A 16,219-nucleotide genomic window follows, 5' to 3' on the forward strand; every position below is an offset into this window, starting at 1 on the left:
TTTGGGCGAGGCTCTAGAACAGGCCTGCAGAACTCGTAAGAAGAGGAAATATGACGTCAGCCTCACTCCACTTCTATTGGGGATGATCGACTTCCGCGTATAGTTATTTACCTTCTCTTGTCGTCAAACGTCCATCAGTGGCGGCATGTAATTTTCAAAAAGGATTGTAATAAATTCATTGTTTTTATAAGGTTTCAAGGTTTATAAAGTTCTCGTTTCAAGGTTTACAATTATCCTAGATTTCCTGTCGGTAGTTTCTTTGAGATTTCTTTGCACCTAACCTGCTTTAGATTTTCGAAAACTTTCCTCCTATCGCCATTTACGGAACATAAATTTATAGCATTTAAGTAATGAACTTTGAAAATACACTATTAATTTCAATTCAAAATGAACACGAGTGACGTCCTTAATTTTACAGTACATAAATAAATACTCAATATACAGTTCGTATTAATGAGCTTATCCGAAAGTTTGTGCATTCCATATTTTTTAATATGGACTTTGCTGAAATGTAGTTTAATATTGAAATGACGAGTGGAAATAAATTGGATGGGACACAGTAAACAAGCAATTCTTTCGTCTTCAACAACAAAATAATCATAGCCTATTACTACTGTATTTCCTTTGAAAGTAGTATTCCTTCACGGGTTTAAATTTTGCCAGGTTCCAGTTCTTTTTAAACTGCAGTAAGCGTATTATTTGTTTGTTTGTTTACTTATTTACTTACTTATTTAGGCTTACCAATTCACTTAATTACTTATTTCTTTATATATTCCTTTATTTACTTGTTTATTTATTTATGTATTTATTTACTTCTTTACGTATTTATTTATTTATTTACGTATTTACTTATTTATTTACTTAATTTCTTACTGTCTTACTTATTTACTTATGTATTTATTTATTTATGTATTTATTTTATTTATTTATTTATATATTTATTTGGCTGTAGTGCGTTACAATGTTGAATGACAGCATTGACATCCGGTCATATAGCTATCACCAGGCCACGGATGTTCGGTACGTCTGTGTTCTCCGCGCGACTACGGCTTCAGATAGGACGGGGGGATTGTGCTGGTAGTTTGCGTTGCAAGTGCACAGTGACAGTCACAACTAATAACAAAGCGGGCACATACAAGTACAGCATACGGACGAGGTAACCGAGTCATGGCGAAGCCAATTACATTCAAAGAAGTGCAGGTAAGCGGACGTTTTGAGAACTCACAACATACGTGTTATTAGAAGCGGTGTTATAAAAGTTTAACAATACTACTTTGAATTGTAGGTGAATTGTTTCGTGGAGGAATTTGGAGGAGGTGAAATATTTTCTTCGAATGGAGAATTTATAATTTGTAGATTTTTCCGCACACAAACTAGAGGCTGGAAACGAGCATTCATTGAAAGACATTGCAACACAAAACAACATAAGGCAAGTGTAGCTTTATTGGAGCAGGAAGTAAACAAAGTTCCATCTACTTCTCTCTCAAGTCGGAAGTATACATTTTTTCGGGACGTCTGTGAGATAATGGTGGGGGCCAACATTCCATTCCATAAAGTAGAGAATGTTTTTTTAAGAACTTCATAGAAAAATATACAGAAAAACAACTTCCTTCCGAATCAACTCTTCGCAAAAACTATCTGCCAGATTGTTATGCAGATGTTTTAAATCAGATAAGGAAAGCGGTAGGAAATAATAAGATTTGGGTTTCTGTGGACGAAACGACTGATGAAACAGGGCGATTTGTAGCATATGTCGTTGTCAGAACATTGAGTCCTGATGGACCTGGTGAAAAGTTTTTGTTAACCGCAGAGGTACTTGATAAAGTGAATCATGCATCCATTGTAACACTATTTGAAAACTCTATGTCTCTTTTATGGCCAGACGGAGTTAAACGTGAAAATATCCTCATGCTAGTCACCGATGGCGCTGCTTACATGATGAAAGCAGGCAGACAAATAAAATTAAGCTACCCTAACATCTGTCACATGACTTGTCTTGCTCATTGTCTTCACAGAGTAGCCGAGACTGTGAGGAGTTCCTATCCAGATGTGGACCGGTTCACATCAAATATGAAAAAATATATTTTTAAAGGCACCTACTAGGTTACAAGTATTTAAAAATATAGCGCCAGAAATTCCCTTACCTCCAAAGCCAATCATAATCCGTTGGGGTACTTGGTTGGATGCTGCAAGCTATTATGCAAAATACTGCGAAAAAATAGTAGACGTGTTAGCAGTGCTCAATAGTGAGGATTGTTCTTCAGTTGCCATAGCTAAAGAGTTAGTGTCGGAACAGCTGAGAGATCGCATTATGTTTATTGAACAGAAGTTCAAGGATATGTCAAAATATATTAAGCTGTTGGAAACAAGTGCCATGGAAATATCTAAGTCTCTTAAAGTAGTACAAGACTTGCCCACAGCCCTAGATCAAGTCAGAGAGGGGCCCGCCTAAGCAGTGACACAAAAACTGAAAACAATTATTGACAAAAATGTTGGATATTCTGATCTTTGCCAAATACGTGATCAGCTAGCAAGTACTGAAAATCAAACACATAACAGTGACAGTGAATACATTCAGTATTTTAAGTTTGCACCCGTCACGTCTTGTGACGTGGAAAGAAGTTTTTCGCGCTTAAAATCGGTTCTGACAATCGAAAAAGTTTTCAATTCGAAAACCTTCGAATGTACATAGTCATACACTGTAATAAAATGTACAGAGCACACCATTAAATTCAATGTATTTTCCAAGGTTATTAATAAAATATATGTTGTTCTAGACGGAAGTCACTTTTCAAGCGGATCTGACAGTACCTCCTTTACGGAAGCGGGGTTGGAATGAGTTTATGTTGACATTGAAGTCGGTTACTTACGTACGTGCAGCAACACAAGTCTCCAAGATCCGGGCCTTGGCTATCACTTACTTACCAACGTACAATTTATTTATCGTCCTATTATTAGTAAAACCAGTTAAGACTAGTAATACAAGTTTTGTAAAAACAGGAATTAAAAATTTATTAATGCACGAAAAATCATAATAAATTCTTCAAATAAAGTAATTGGTTTGTTGCCTGCAAGCAACATTTCGGACTTATTTCATTTTAGTAGAATACAGAGCACGGAAAGTCATGTCAGGGACTGTACTTAACTTATTTTACACAAAAAAGTGGATTTAATCGGCTTTACTAGTAATAGGACGATACACATAGGTAGACCTTCTTACATTATTAGCACACATAAATTTTAAAATTTATTTTACATGTCTTTTAATTTATTTAATTCCCTCATTCATTTTTCTCTTACTTTCTAAAGGTATGTTTCTAAGGATTTTATTTGTTCATTTGTAAATTCTTAATGGCGTATTGTATACCTGCCGCCGCGAAGGACGGTCAGTCCGTCAGATGGGAGTTGCAAATACGATCTGCGTGGAGGCAAATCACCAGTCACCATGTCGACTTCTTCGGTGCTGCTCCTGATCCTCGGCTCCTGCGTCGGCGCACATGCTCTCAAGATGCGTGAGTACATCACAACGGCTAACTTTACGTTGTCACGTACAGTTTATTATGAGAAGTGAAAATTAGTTTGGCGTTGGTTGGGTTTTAATAGTCTCATACCAATGGGAGGGGGAGTCTGACCAAAGGAGAGTTTTAATTAGGTTCGTTCCAACAACACTCAGGAATCGTCCGTAACTATCGTGAGCATGCGCAGTACAGAAAAAGCTTTCCAACACAATAGGGATATCCTGAACTAGCACCAACATATAGCGTACGTGTACTTTGAGGGATGCGCTTTGCGTGTGCAATTGTTTTTCGGTATATAAACATTGAGGATTTACGTAGTGCATTAGTATATTAAATACTCTTAAAAACAACTAAAAATGGCAAATTTTGTTATGTCCCTATATTTAAAAACCAGGGAAAGCTTTTTGTCTTCAATCAGGTCCCGAAATAATCTGAATATGCTTTAAACCTTAAAAAATATAAGTAATTAAATTGCACCTCGAAAGTGCTAGCTATTAAATAACAGTAACTACTTCAAGTAAGGAATTGTTGACTATAGTTTCATTTTGGAAGCGGAAAACGAAAAGTTAATAAAAACATATGCAACCTCGACAGCGAGCTATGTTAGCTTAGATTATATGCAGTAGTTGGAGCCTCCGAAGTTTACGCCTGCAGTAAACTCTCGATAAAGAGGGATGTTTATTATCCAGGACGATCCGTAGTGAAATCAATTTCGTGAAAAATGTTCTTAATGTACTGTACCCTAATTATTAAAACCAATTTTTAACTTCAAATTTTCAAAATCATCCCACATAGTTTTCAAAACTGCATGTCCTTAACCTACAAAACGCACTACTAATCGTGATACTACTCCGATCATATTATATCATCCTATTAAAAATTGCATTTGATCTTTCTGCAGCTACAGAAAAAATACGAGGAATTCAATCTCGATAGTCCCTTCCCTAAAAAAAAAAAAAAAAAACACACACACACACACACACACACACACATTGGTGGCTGCATATCCTATTTTTAGCGTACGGTTCTTAAATACTAATGATTAAAGAGGGCAATATTCACCTTCGACATAGTTCCTAATATTTTATTCGTGCACCTTGTTCTCAAAGTTCTCGTTTAGATTCATGAACATTCAATTTACTCGTATCTATACTCTGCATACTGCAGATTTCCCCACCCATCTCGGGGAATCGCTCAATATTATACAGGTTTACGTTATTATTTATTGTAAACTAAATTAAATTAAATTATGAGGTAAGAAAATCTGAATTATGTTAAATTTAACTAAGTTATACAAAATAATTATAAATATAATTTTGATACGCACAGAAAACGAAAAGCGGGAAAACGTAATCAACTGTAGCATATTATACAAATCTGGCTTTCAGGTAGTAGCTCCCTGTAAAGCAGGTTTGAATAATGTCAAGGAAAATTTGTAGCATATTACATAACATAGCCCTACAACATGTTGCACCGAATGGAACGCTTCTGCCATCTAGCGGTAAAACTTCGCATAAGATATCCCTATAGGGATATCTTATGCGAAGTTTTACCTTTAGATGACAGGAGAGTTCCTTGCGGCACAACTTGTTGTAGGGCTATATTATGTCATATGCAACAGTTGATTACGTTCTCCCGCTTGTTGGTTTTCTGTGCGTGTCAAAATTATATTTATAATTATTTTGTATAAGCTAGTGTAATTTAATATAATTCAGTATTGTCTTACCTCATAATTTAATTTAATTTAATTTTCCGTAAATAATAGCGTAAACTTTTATAATACTGAGCGATTCCTCGTAAGAGATGGATGGGGAAATCTGCAGTATGCAGAATATAGTACGAGTAAATTGAATGTTCATGAACCTAAACGAGAACTTTGAGAACGAGGTGTACGAATAAAATAAATAAATAAAAATAGGAACTTTGTCGAAGGTGAATATTCCCTCTTTAATCATTAGTGTTGTAAGTACCATACGCTAAAAAGAGGATATGCAGCCACCAATGTGTTTTTTTTTTAAATAGGGAAGGGACTATCGAGATTGAATTCCTCGTATTTTTTTTCTCCAGTTGCAGAAAGATCAAATGCATTGTTTGATAAGATAATATAATATGAATGCAGTAGTATCACGATCATTCGTTGTGTTTTGTAGGTTAAGGATATGCAATTTTGAATAATATGTAGGATGGTTTTGAAAATTTGAAGTAAAGACACGGTTTTAATAATTAGTCTACAGCACATTAAAAACATTATTCATGAAATGGATTTCACTATGGATCGTCCTCAATAATAAACATACCAGTTAATCGAGAGTTTACTGCAGGCGTAAAATACTGTCGTAAACTTCGGAGACTCCTAGAAATACCGAATATAATCTAACATAGCTTGCTGTCGAGTTGCACATGATTGTATTAATTTTTCTTTTCACTCTTCCAAAATTAAACTGTAACTAGCAGTTCCTTACTTGAAGTAGTTATTTTTGTTTAATAGCTACCACTTTCGAGGCGCAATGTAATTAATTAAATTTTTTTTGAGGTTAAAAGCATGTATTCAGAATATTTCGGGACCTGAATGAAGACAAAAGGCTTTTCCTGGTTTTCAGAAATAGAAATACAACAAAAATTTGGCATTTTGAGTTGTTTTAAAGAGTATTTAATATACTAATACACTACGTAAATCTCATTGTTTATATACCGGAAAACAAATGCACACGCAAAGCGCATCCCTCAAAGTACACGTGCGCTATCTGTTGGTGCTAGTTCAGGATATCCCTATCCGAACCAGTCCCGAACCGGAAACATGTATTATCGCCGCGGCCTCATACTTAACATGCCGGCATCATACATTAACGTGCGGTGTGCTTTTAAAACATAGTTTTGCCGACCGATTGTTGCTCTGTAGGTTTCACTCTAAGCGTCACGTTATCACGGCTACTTTCTCGATAATATAAGCACTAATTTGTTACATTGTTAAATGATGATGATGATTATTATCATCATCATCATTATTATCATTATTATCATTATTATTATTATTATTATTATTATTATTATTATTATTATTATTATTATTATTATTTCATATACGAGTACGTTGACATTCGTAACTCTTATTAATAACTCTTCAATAATAATTTTTATGCTCGACCATGCCGAAATGTAGTAATTATACACCTGGTAGCAGTCCTTTAATGCATGTCATTAAAGTACACCTACTCATTAAAGTACAGGTGTTCAGCCAATAACAACTCAGCTTACAGGTGTTCAGCCAATGACAAGTCAGCTTTGTACCGTTATAAAACCGCAAGTATCGATTATTCTCGGATATGCAATCGAAAGAGAATTAGCGAAAAGTCACGGAGGCTGGAAATCCAATACTGTCGCAGAAGGTTATGTTAAATAGCGTTAATTGTGAATAATATTCAAATAAATTCAATTTGTCATCTCGTTTTTCAATGTCGAATTCAATAATCAAGGTTATATCAAGTTTAACGGGATTACATCAAGGTCAATGACATTATTATTCCTCGGAAAAAATCAATACTTTCGCGTCTGCGCACATCTCACAATTCACGACCTACAACAAGGTCACTTCCGATCTTGTTAGATACAAATAAAATGTATACATCTGAATAATTTCAAGTTAGAAATATGTTCGAGCATAAAAAGTCGTATGAAACTTGCCTATAATGGTAATTAAGACGCTCGTATGAATATTATGAAACTCGCTTGCGCTCGTTTCATAAATATCCATACTTGCGTCTTAATTACTATGCATCATTATAGGCTCGTTGCATAATGTACTATTAATCACATACCTTAATGTTTGTCCCCAGCACAAAACGTTGCAACCTCGGTTTTAGTCCACGTGGATTGGACAAGTAGGTGTCATTTTATAGTGGAAGCAGCTTATTGGTTGCAACATTGAAATTGAGGCGAGTGATTTGAGCGGCGACACAAGAAATTGAAAACAATAATACAATTAAATTTCAAAGACCTGCCGAATGTTAGGCATGAGACCGCGGCGATAATACTGCATCGGGCGTTCCAACGAACTTTTGACACGGGTTCGGAACGGTCAGAAGTAGTCAGCGGATTGAGGCATGTACGGAAGAGTACGCGAGACGCGCATGCGCATAAGCTCACTAACGTCTCCTGGATACTGAAGAAAGACATTATCGACTGTTCACATCAATGAGGTTAAGATGAAAAGTGACAGTGCAGACGAATAATAAAACTAGAGATTTAATTTAAATTTTCGCCAAAAAGAAAGGGAATGGAAATTATTTGGGTATTGAAATAGTTAATTACAATTTCAACATGCAGCTATGATTAAAAGTATAATAAATAACGTACATAAATTAATAATTAAAAAAAATAACTATTTTTAGATGAGAATCCCCCAGTTCACGACATTGAATTATCGGAATTCCTGATTTCATATTTTTGGTCATCTTTTTATAGAAAATGATCGAAATTCTATTTTCTGCAATTATCAAACCTTAACTGCGAAACGGTAATAATTAAGCATCTCGTTCTCAGCAAAGATGATCACAGTTATAGCATCTCTGGATTTAGTACGTAACGATCCGCGAAATCGTCCCAACAGCGTCCAGTCCAGTTTCAATCCTTAAAGCCACGTTTCCACTATTGCAACTGCGCAGGAATAATGAGAGGCAAACAACAGTTGCCAGTTAAAACTGCAGATTCTCTTGAGCACATCTCGTTTCTATCTGCGCACATATTCATTTTGGATAAGTAAATACCACAAAGGAAGGCATGAAACTAGGATCATGATTGAGGAAGTGAGCTGGCCAAAAAATCACTTTTTTTTTTAATTACGCGGATGTCAAGATCAGATTTTGAAATTAAATTACAATTGATTGGATCAGGAAGAACTTTTCGTGAAGCAGTTTCAGCAATTACCACACTGGCCATGTGTATAAGATTTTCAGCCACTGGTGACAGCGTTCCAAATTTAAGATTCACTTTCAAATTGTCAGGTCCTACTATGTCACGCTATAAAATAAATTTTCCCAATGATTGTGAAGACTCTCTAAACTCAAGTAAAAGTAAGATTTTAAAATTATTATTATTATGTTACTAAATTAATTTATTGTAAAACATACCAATAAAAAAATTAAAAATTGAATAGAATAAAAGTCTTTTTTCTGCAATCAAGCTCCTTTTTTCAGAAGAAGCCCAATAATTATCTAGTTAAAATTATTTATGATTAATTGGATTATCGGGACAGAGTATATTATGTAACTTCAGGGACAGGAGGGCAAATAAACCATTACTTACAAATGGCTTTTAAGGAAATTAGAGGTTCATTAACGCCCTCACATAAGCCCGCCATCGATCTCTACCCTGTGCAAGATTAATCCAGTCTCTATCATCATATCCCACCTCCCTCAAATCCATTTTAATATTATCCTCCCATCTAGGTCTCAGCCTCCCCAAAGGTCTCTTTCGCTCTATATGCATTTCTAGATTCGCCCACACGTGCTACATGCCCTGCCCATCTCAAACGTCTGGATTTAATGTTCCTAATTATGTCAGGAGAAGAATAAAATGCGTGCAGTTCTGCGTTGTGTAACTTTCTCCATTCTCCTGTAACTTCATCCCTCTTAGCCCCAAATATTTTTCTAAGAACCTTATTCTCAAACACCCTTAATCTCTGTTCCTCTCTCGAAGTGAGAGTCCAAGTTTCACAACCACACAGAACAACCGGTAACAATAACTATTTTTTTTAAATCTTTCAGCTTTTTTGAAAGCAGACTGGATGACAAAAGCTTCTCAACCGAATAATTTCTGACATATCCCATATTTATTCTCCGCTTAATTTCCTCTCGAGTGCCATTTATATTTGTTACTCTTGCTCCAAGATATTTGAATTTTTTCACCTTTTCGAAGGATACATCTTCAATTCTTATATTTCTATTTCGTAGAATGTTCTGGCCACGAGACATAATCTTATACATTGTCTTTTCAAGATTTACTTCTAAACCTATCTCTGTACTTGCTTCAAGTGAAATTAAAAATGAATGAATGATTAAGTGAGTGAATATGTAAGTGAAACTATTGTTTGCCTCTCGTTATTCCTGCGCAGTTGCAATAGTGGAAACGCGGCTTTAGCAGATGCTCAACTAGCGCATGCGCATAAGATGGTACAGGAACCGTACATGAACTGATGCATGAACCTCATGTTGGAACGAACCTAATAGTCTCATACCAATGGGAGGGGGAGTCTGCTACTGACCAAAGGATAGTTTTAATAATACTGTATCTCTTTTATTATAGGGAAATTTGTTTTATGCTTTTGTGACTTATTGTTGTTACATGATAGACATTTCAACAAAAAATCGAGTTTCGGCAGCAGTTAATTGTCAAGTAAAATTAATTTTTGTAGGTAAGTTTTTACATGTGCACATTGGATTTCTCATTTTCATATTTATTATATCAGATTCACAATTAGTAACAACTGCAGTTAAAAGATTGTATTTCTTTCTTTCTTTCTTTCTTTCTTTCACTGTAAACATGTCTAAGAGGAAGTATTTGACGGAAAAAGATATTGAAATGGGGTTTCAGAAACATGGTTTATTTGATAGTTCTAGTAGTGAGTGATATTGAAGATGTTATTCAGCAGTCTAGAGAGCAAAATGTAATAGAAAGAACGTAGCGAGTCAGAAGAAGAACAAGGTAATTTATACTTTACTCCTCTGAATAATTATTACATCGCTTTATATTTATTTTATAAATATGTATTCTTTTTATAAATCATACCATAGATTCCTCCAAAAAAAAATTTATAGGCCTACACTCTTTGTCAGACAGTATCGGGATATTGATATTGTCAATTGATTTGAATTACGAATATGTTATAGTATGGTCTCTCGCTCAACAGATGTCGGTACTTTCACCACGATAAAGAGCAAACAAAATGGCTGGAGCACGCTTGACGTTCGAGCAGTGAAAATGCATTCTGAAGTGGTTTATAAGGTTTGATAATGCACGGTTGCCAGATCTAACCCCTATGGATTTTTACTTGTGGGGAACTGTGAAAGATCAAGTCTATCGACGTAAGCTGTGACGCTGGAGAATCTTCGCCAGGAGATTGCAGCGGCATGTGCAGCGATCTCCATTGAAACATTGACCGACGTAGCGGCGGCGACTTCTCAGTATTTAAATGTAAAACAAACACATAATAAATAGTTTTTGCTGCTTAAAGAGTGTATACATTTTTTGGCGGACTGTGTATTTTAAGCTGTAATAGCATATGAGAAAATAACAGGTTTCTGGTTACCTATTGCTTGTAAATACTTATTGTTTTTCATAGAAGTTCAGCCTGTACGAAGGTGTCCAAGACGACCAGAGGCAAAAATCGAATGATTGTTTCTGTTTACATGATTATTTGTGTGTGCTACATAACTAGGGGAGACTGTTGTACCTTGAAACACTTTTCACATTTTATTTTTTTTTTTTCAATTTTTGGAAATGCAATTTTTAAATGAAAAAAAAATGCTTTAAAAAATTACTGAAGATTCCTTTACAACTTCTTGTATGTATTTTCCCGTTTTACAGAACTATTAAGGATGGAAAAAATAAAATGAAGAGATATGTAGTGCGCTCGAAGGCACAACAGGTTCATGCACCTTAGAACATACCCTTTTTAAGTTGGAACACATGGAATATAGGTGCGAATATAGCTGTAAGAACTGACAATCATATTTAAAAGGTATTTTCCATCATAAACTAGAGCAGGCTTCTCTGATTTAAATTTTATTTCCTGGAGGATTAATAACTGCTTCAACAGCTTTCTTCAAGGCATCGGGATCAATTGGGGGCCTCTTAACTCCTGACTTACTTCGTGACATGATCTTAAAATAAAAGAAAAACAAAATCCGATAGTATCGTGTACCTTGGAGCATGTTCCATGGTACAAGATACTTTGTGTTCAAAGGTACAAGAGGGTGCACGTTTAAACAAATATGGCTCCCAAAACTAGAGATTCAAATAAAATCATGGAAATTAAAAAATGTTATTACTCAGCGGATGATTGGAAACACACCGTACTTGATTAATAGTCACAAATACAATTTGTTTTTGTGCTAGGAAACATTTATCAATGAACGAAATGTTTACTTTTGGCACTGAAAAAAATTGTTTTGTCCACATAACTCACACTTTGCAATAAACCAAACCGAAACTATGACCAGAGCTACTTAGCGGCTTTCTCTACAATCTACTTCAGTTTGAGTCCTCTAGGTAGCAGCAACAATTAAAAAACAAAAATGTTCAAAGGTACACTATGCTGAAAGTACAACAGTCTCCCCTACGCATTATCATATTAGACTACATGAAATAAATGTAGTAAATAAAATTGTATATTTCTTAGAAGAATTATTTATTTTTTATCTGTTGATAAATGCTTTGTAAATTGAAAATAAATGTAATAAAGCTGATACAAAACGTCCTTAAATCATAACGATTACAAAAATAGATAATTTACCCAGTAACTTACCTCCGCCATTGGTATGAAACTATTAAGAATGTTTGAAACGTACATTCCAAAAAATGTGAAAGCAGAGAACTGGAAATTATTTTACACATAATTTTACGTAAATGTCAAGCTATGTGTGGACGTCATGAATGTCTTTTCTTAATTACACTTTTCTACTATCCCTAAAAAGAGTATACATTATATTAGAAAGTATTTCGTCTATCTATGTAATTTATTCTAAGTACGTTTAATAATGGACGATATTTGCTGTAAATAAAGTAAAATGTAGAATTGTTTTTGAGATTTATTGTAGCGTTTTTCAACCTTTTTCAACCTGTGGCACACTAAAGGTGTAATTTAAAATCCGCGGAACACTCAAATAATCTAAACCAGTGATTCCCTACCAGGGGGAATTTTGAAGGTCTTATAGGAAATATATTTGCTGAATGTTGACTTGTATCACGTTCCCTCAATGTTGACTCTTGTGGATTCACTTTTTTACTACTCTTTTACTCTTTTCACTTTTATTTTTCCAATTTACTACGGCAAGTTTTACTATTTTCATTTTATCGCGACACACAGATTGAAAATGGCTGGTATAAAGTATAGGTAGACGAAGTTCCACAATTCTTTCCTCTATAAATTAGACGAGAATTAATTCGAGAAAGATAGGCTATACCAGAAAACTTCTAGTTACCATAATATAATACCGATCATTATTAAATTAATGTTTTCGTTGATATTACTGAACTATACTCATGCAGACGTATTGTGACTCAAAATTATACTTTTTATAGACTTACGAGTTTCAGTAAGAAGTTATACATTCTACACAAATTACTTAATTAAATTAACGTCAATTTAGCAAACTACAAAAATAAATAGGTCAGTGCATTACTTTTCATAGGCCTCTTTACTATTCAGCACATAATTCCTGGATATGGGATTGACATAATACAGAGCCACCGCAGAAACATCACAGGACAACCACAAAACAAAAAACCTCCAGTTCTGTGGACGGAAGATAAATTTCCTCCATTGCATCTTCTTTATCAATATTTCAAACAAAAATTAAGCTAGGTCGGAGAAAACATGGCATTTTTAAGAAACATGTAATGTCGGTTGAAGCTGAAAACAATGCAAATAATTAAGACAGTTTTGTCCAGTTTGCTCAGTATAGACAGTAGGTATTTTATAATCTTAATTTCTCGATCCTTGAGAAAGAAGCCGTAACTACATCTGATGTACAGTAGTGACAAAAAAAACCGGACCGATCCTTGTAGCTGATTTCAGAGCCTTGTTCACTCCAGAGCACGATAGACTGGTAACTAAGACTTTCGTGGTTCCAATCCTGCCTGGGAAGGAAACTTTTTCTTGTTCCTTATTCAAATTTATTCCCAATACTTTTCGATTGCAGCGATATTTTACTACTTAATTAACTTATTATTCCCAGAACATGAATTGTTCCAGCTATCGAAAAGTATTGAGAATAAATTTGAATGAGGAACAAAAAAAAAGAAAAAGTTTCCTTCCCAAGCAGGATTCGAACCACGAAAGTCTTGGTTACCAGTCTATCGCGCTCTGGAGTGAACAAGGCTCTGAAATCAGCTACAAGGGTCGGTAAGGTTTTTTTTTTGCCACTACTGTACATTGTCTTGATTACGCAAGAGTTGAAGTGAAAATCATCCATTGTATTCTATTGCAGCCTCCTACATGAAAGCGTGTTCCAGAAACGATCCAAACATCAACGAGTGCGCCAAGAAAAGTGCCATAGAGTCCATTCCTCATTTTATCAATGGTAAGGCATGTGTGAGACTTGTATTCATAGTGCATAAAAAGCTGCTAGCACACCGGTACTGATATAATTTAAGTATTCATGCAAAAAAATTCATTTGAAAATAAAGTTCAATATATTGACGGCCCAAGGGAAAAAAAAACCAAACAAAAAGTCTTTTCGAGTTAAACACACCATGAGAATGGCAGAAAATTATTCTTCCCAGTTCAATACAGCAACAATTTGTAATGTTGCGTATATACGCAGCATAAAAGGATTAAATCCATATGAAACTGATCATTAGTAATGGACGAAATAACCATTTCAAGCCAACACTCGAAAGGTTTCTGTGAGATTCTTATTTCACCACTTCAAAACGCCAACATCTCGAAATTTTTACTGCTATGCTATTATCATTTTAAGAATAATTGGTAGGGCTTAGTTATTTCCTTTTGATCTAAAAGGCAGTGAATGTGTTAGAAGCCTATTATTGACATTTGATTTTATTCTGCTTTGTTTTAATTGCAATTTCATCTTTTTAATTATAGTGATTTGAAATTAAAATAAATGTGAGTGTAATGAACAGGCTTCGAGACTTTGGACCCGATATAATAAGTTTACTGTGCATGCACTATAGGTTGTTGACTCACTGCAGGTAGATAGAGATGTGTTGAGGTAACAACGTTGCTATTTAGAGTAGAGTACGGTAGTATGGGGAAACACACATAGCCTATGTATATTCTGAAAGTAAATATACATTAATGTCAAAAGAATGTGAAAAGCAGTTATTCTCCTGTCTTTTATAAGCATTTGTGTTTAATTATACACAGTGTTAGTGGTGGAAATAAGCATGTAGCAATTTTAATTTTTTCATTTATCCTATTGGTCGTCTTTAGGAAGTGCAGTTACGTACCGAATTGGAATGTACCTACTACAAGATACATTCTCAGTGTCTCAAACGTAAATCTTTTTCGGTTATCTGCCAAAGTTTGTACTGTGGAAAGCTGCGCTCTACGTCCCATGACGTGATAGGAGCAAAACGAAAAAAACCTAACATTATTGCAGTCTCTAAGAGACAATCCTTTATTCTCGGGTGACTCTATGTCCAGTAATTTGCTGTTTATGTTACACAATGTTCCATATCTGTTATTTTTACTTAAAATTGATTTCCACTTCTGTTTTACACGTTCAGTAACCGGTGTACTTGATGTCTCATTAATTCTCTGCATCATTTTTAAAATTAATTTGAGGGCTTCCGGCATCTCTTGCTCTGACTTTTCTAACCGTGTAATAGTTTCAGACACAGTTTGTATGAAAACCAAATTATTCGTCAGAACCTTCAAATCCAGATCGTTTTCCTTTGCGTATTTGTTGGCATTCATTCTACAGTACCCCCACCCACTGTACGCTTTACCCCTATACTCAGTACGCCGTTATGCGGATTTCCCACTGAACTGCTCTATTGGGTCCGGAGTCTCGAAGCCTGCTATGAACATTCGAATGTTATGTATTAAACCGTTAAATATTAGGACTATGTATTACATCCAGGGATAAACTACATAGTTTTCGGGCACCATAGGAGCTGTCAGTAAATTGGTCTACACAACTTACAAGTTTCTTATGGATGAAGAACTCATTCCTATGACCGCTCTTGTTAGCATTATGTATTAGTCGTATCAACATAAAATAAATCAAAGTGTTTTTTTTACTAATGGCGGATACTTAACCGTTCATCATTCACCCATATAAAGGCAGTTGTGTAGACCGATTTACAGACAGAATCGTTGCCCAGGTTGCGCCATTGGAGGCTGGTCTACGCTATACCCTCGATGAGACGACACGAGTTAAAATTTGTTACTGAATATGCATATTAATATCATAATCACAAATTGCAATTTCAATCTTTTCTCATAAAAACTGAAAAAAAATTAACTCATTTTAAATTTTCTCATTGAAAATCTTATTTCTAAAGAAATAACTATTTTTCTTTAATATAATTTTTTCTTAAAGGTAAACTGCATATTTTGCAATAGGTAATTAGTAATGCTCTACTCTAATTTGTTAATTTGTAAAAATTACGGGAAAACGGCTGAACGGATTTTAATAAATGACCCCTCATTTTTAAGCTTGGAATCCAAAGTTTTTCAGAAAAATAGTAGTTTTCAGTGAAATGTCAATTTTTCTACATCATTTTCCTATTATCCAAAATTAATCTTTCGTCAGTTAAGTCGGTGGAAGTGGTGTGATTTGTAATAATTGTTGTGATAAGTGTGTAAGAATAACGTAATTTTCTAGTTAAAAATGGAAAAAGATTCTGTACGAAGCAACTAAGGAGTTCACAGCACATTGCCAATTAAAGAAATGATACTTCTGAATGGTTCATTCTCCATTTGTATTATTCTTTTACCTTCAAACTAAATAAAAACG

At 34.7% G+C, this 16,219-nt stretch overlaps 1 protein-coding gene across 1 annotated transcript in view; it reads left to right on the forward strand.

The window, feature by feature from the left end:
- The first annotated feature begins 3,366 nt into the window (after positions 1 to 3,366).
- The window catches only part of LOC138704450 (protein takeout-like), a 31,183-nt gene continuing 18,330 nt past the window's right edge, over positions 3,367 to 16,219 (forward strand). The window contains exons 1-2 of the mRNA XM_069832335.1: positions 3,367 to 3,512; positions 13,724 to 13,816. Coding sequence (XP_069688436.1) covers positions 3,446 to 3,512; positions 13,724 to 13,816 — 160 coding nt within the window. The 5' untranslated portion in view covers positions 3,367 to 3,445. The remainder of the gene's footprint in view (positions 3,513 to 13,723; positions 13,817 to 16,219) is intronic.

This window comes from Periplaneta americana, chromosome 1, assembly GCF_040183065.1.
Source record: "Periplaneta americana isolate PAMFEO1 chromosome 1, P.americana_PAMFEO1_priV1, whole genome shotgun sequence".
Taxonomy (NCBI): Eukaryota; Metazoa; Arthropoda; class Insecta; order Blattodea; family Blattidae; genus Periplaneta; species Periplaneta americana.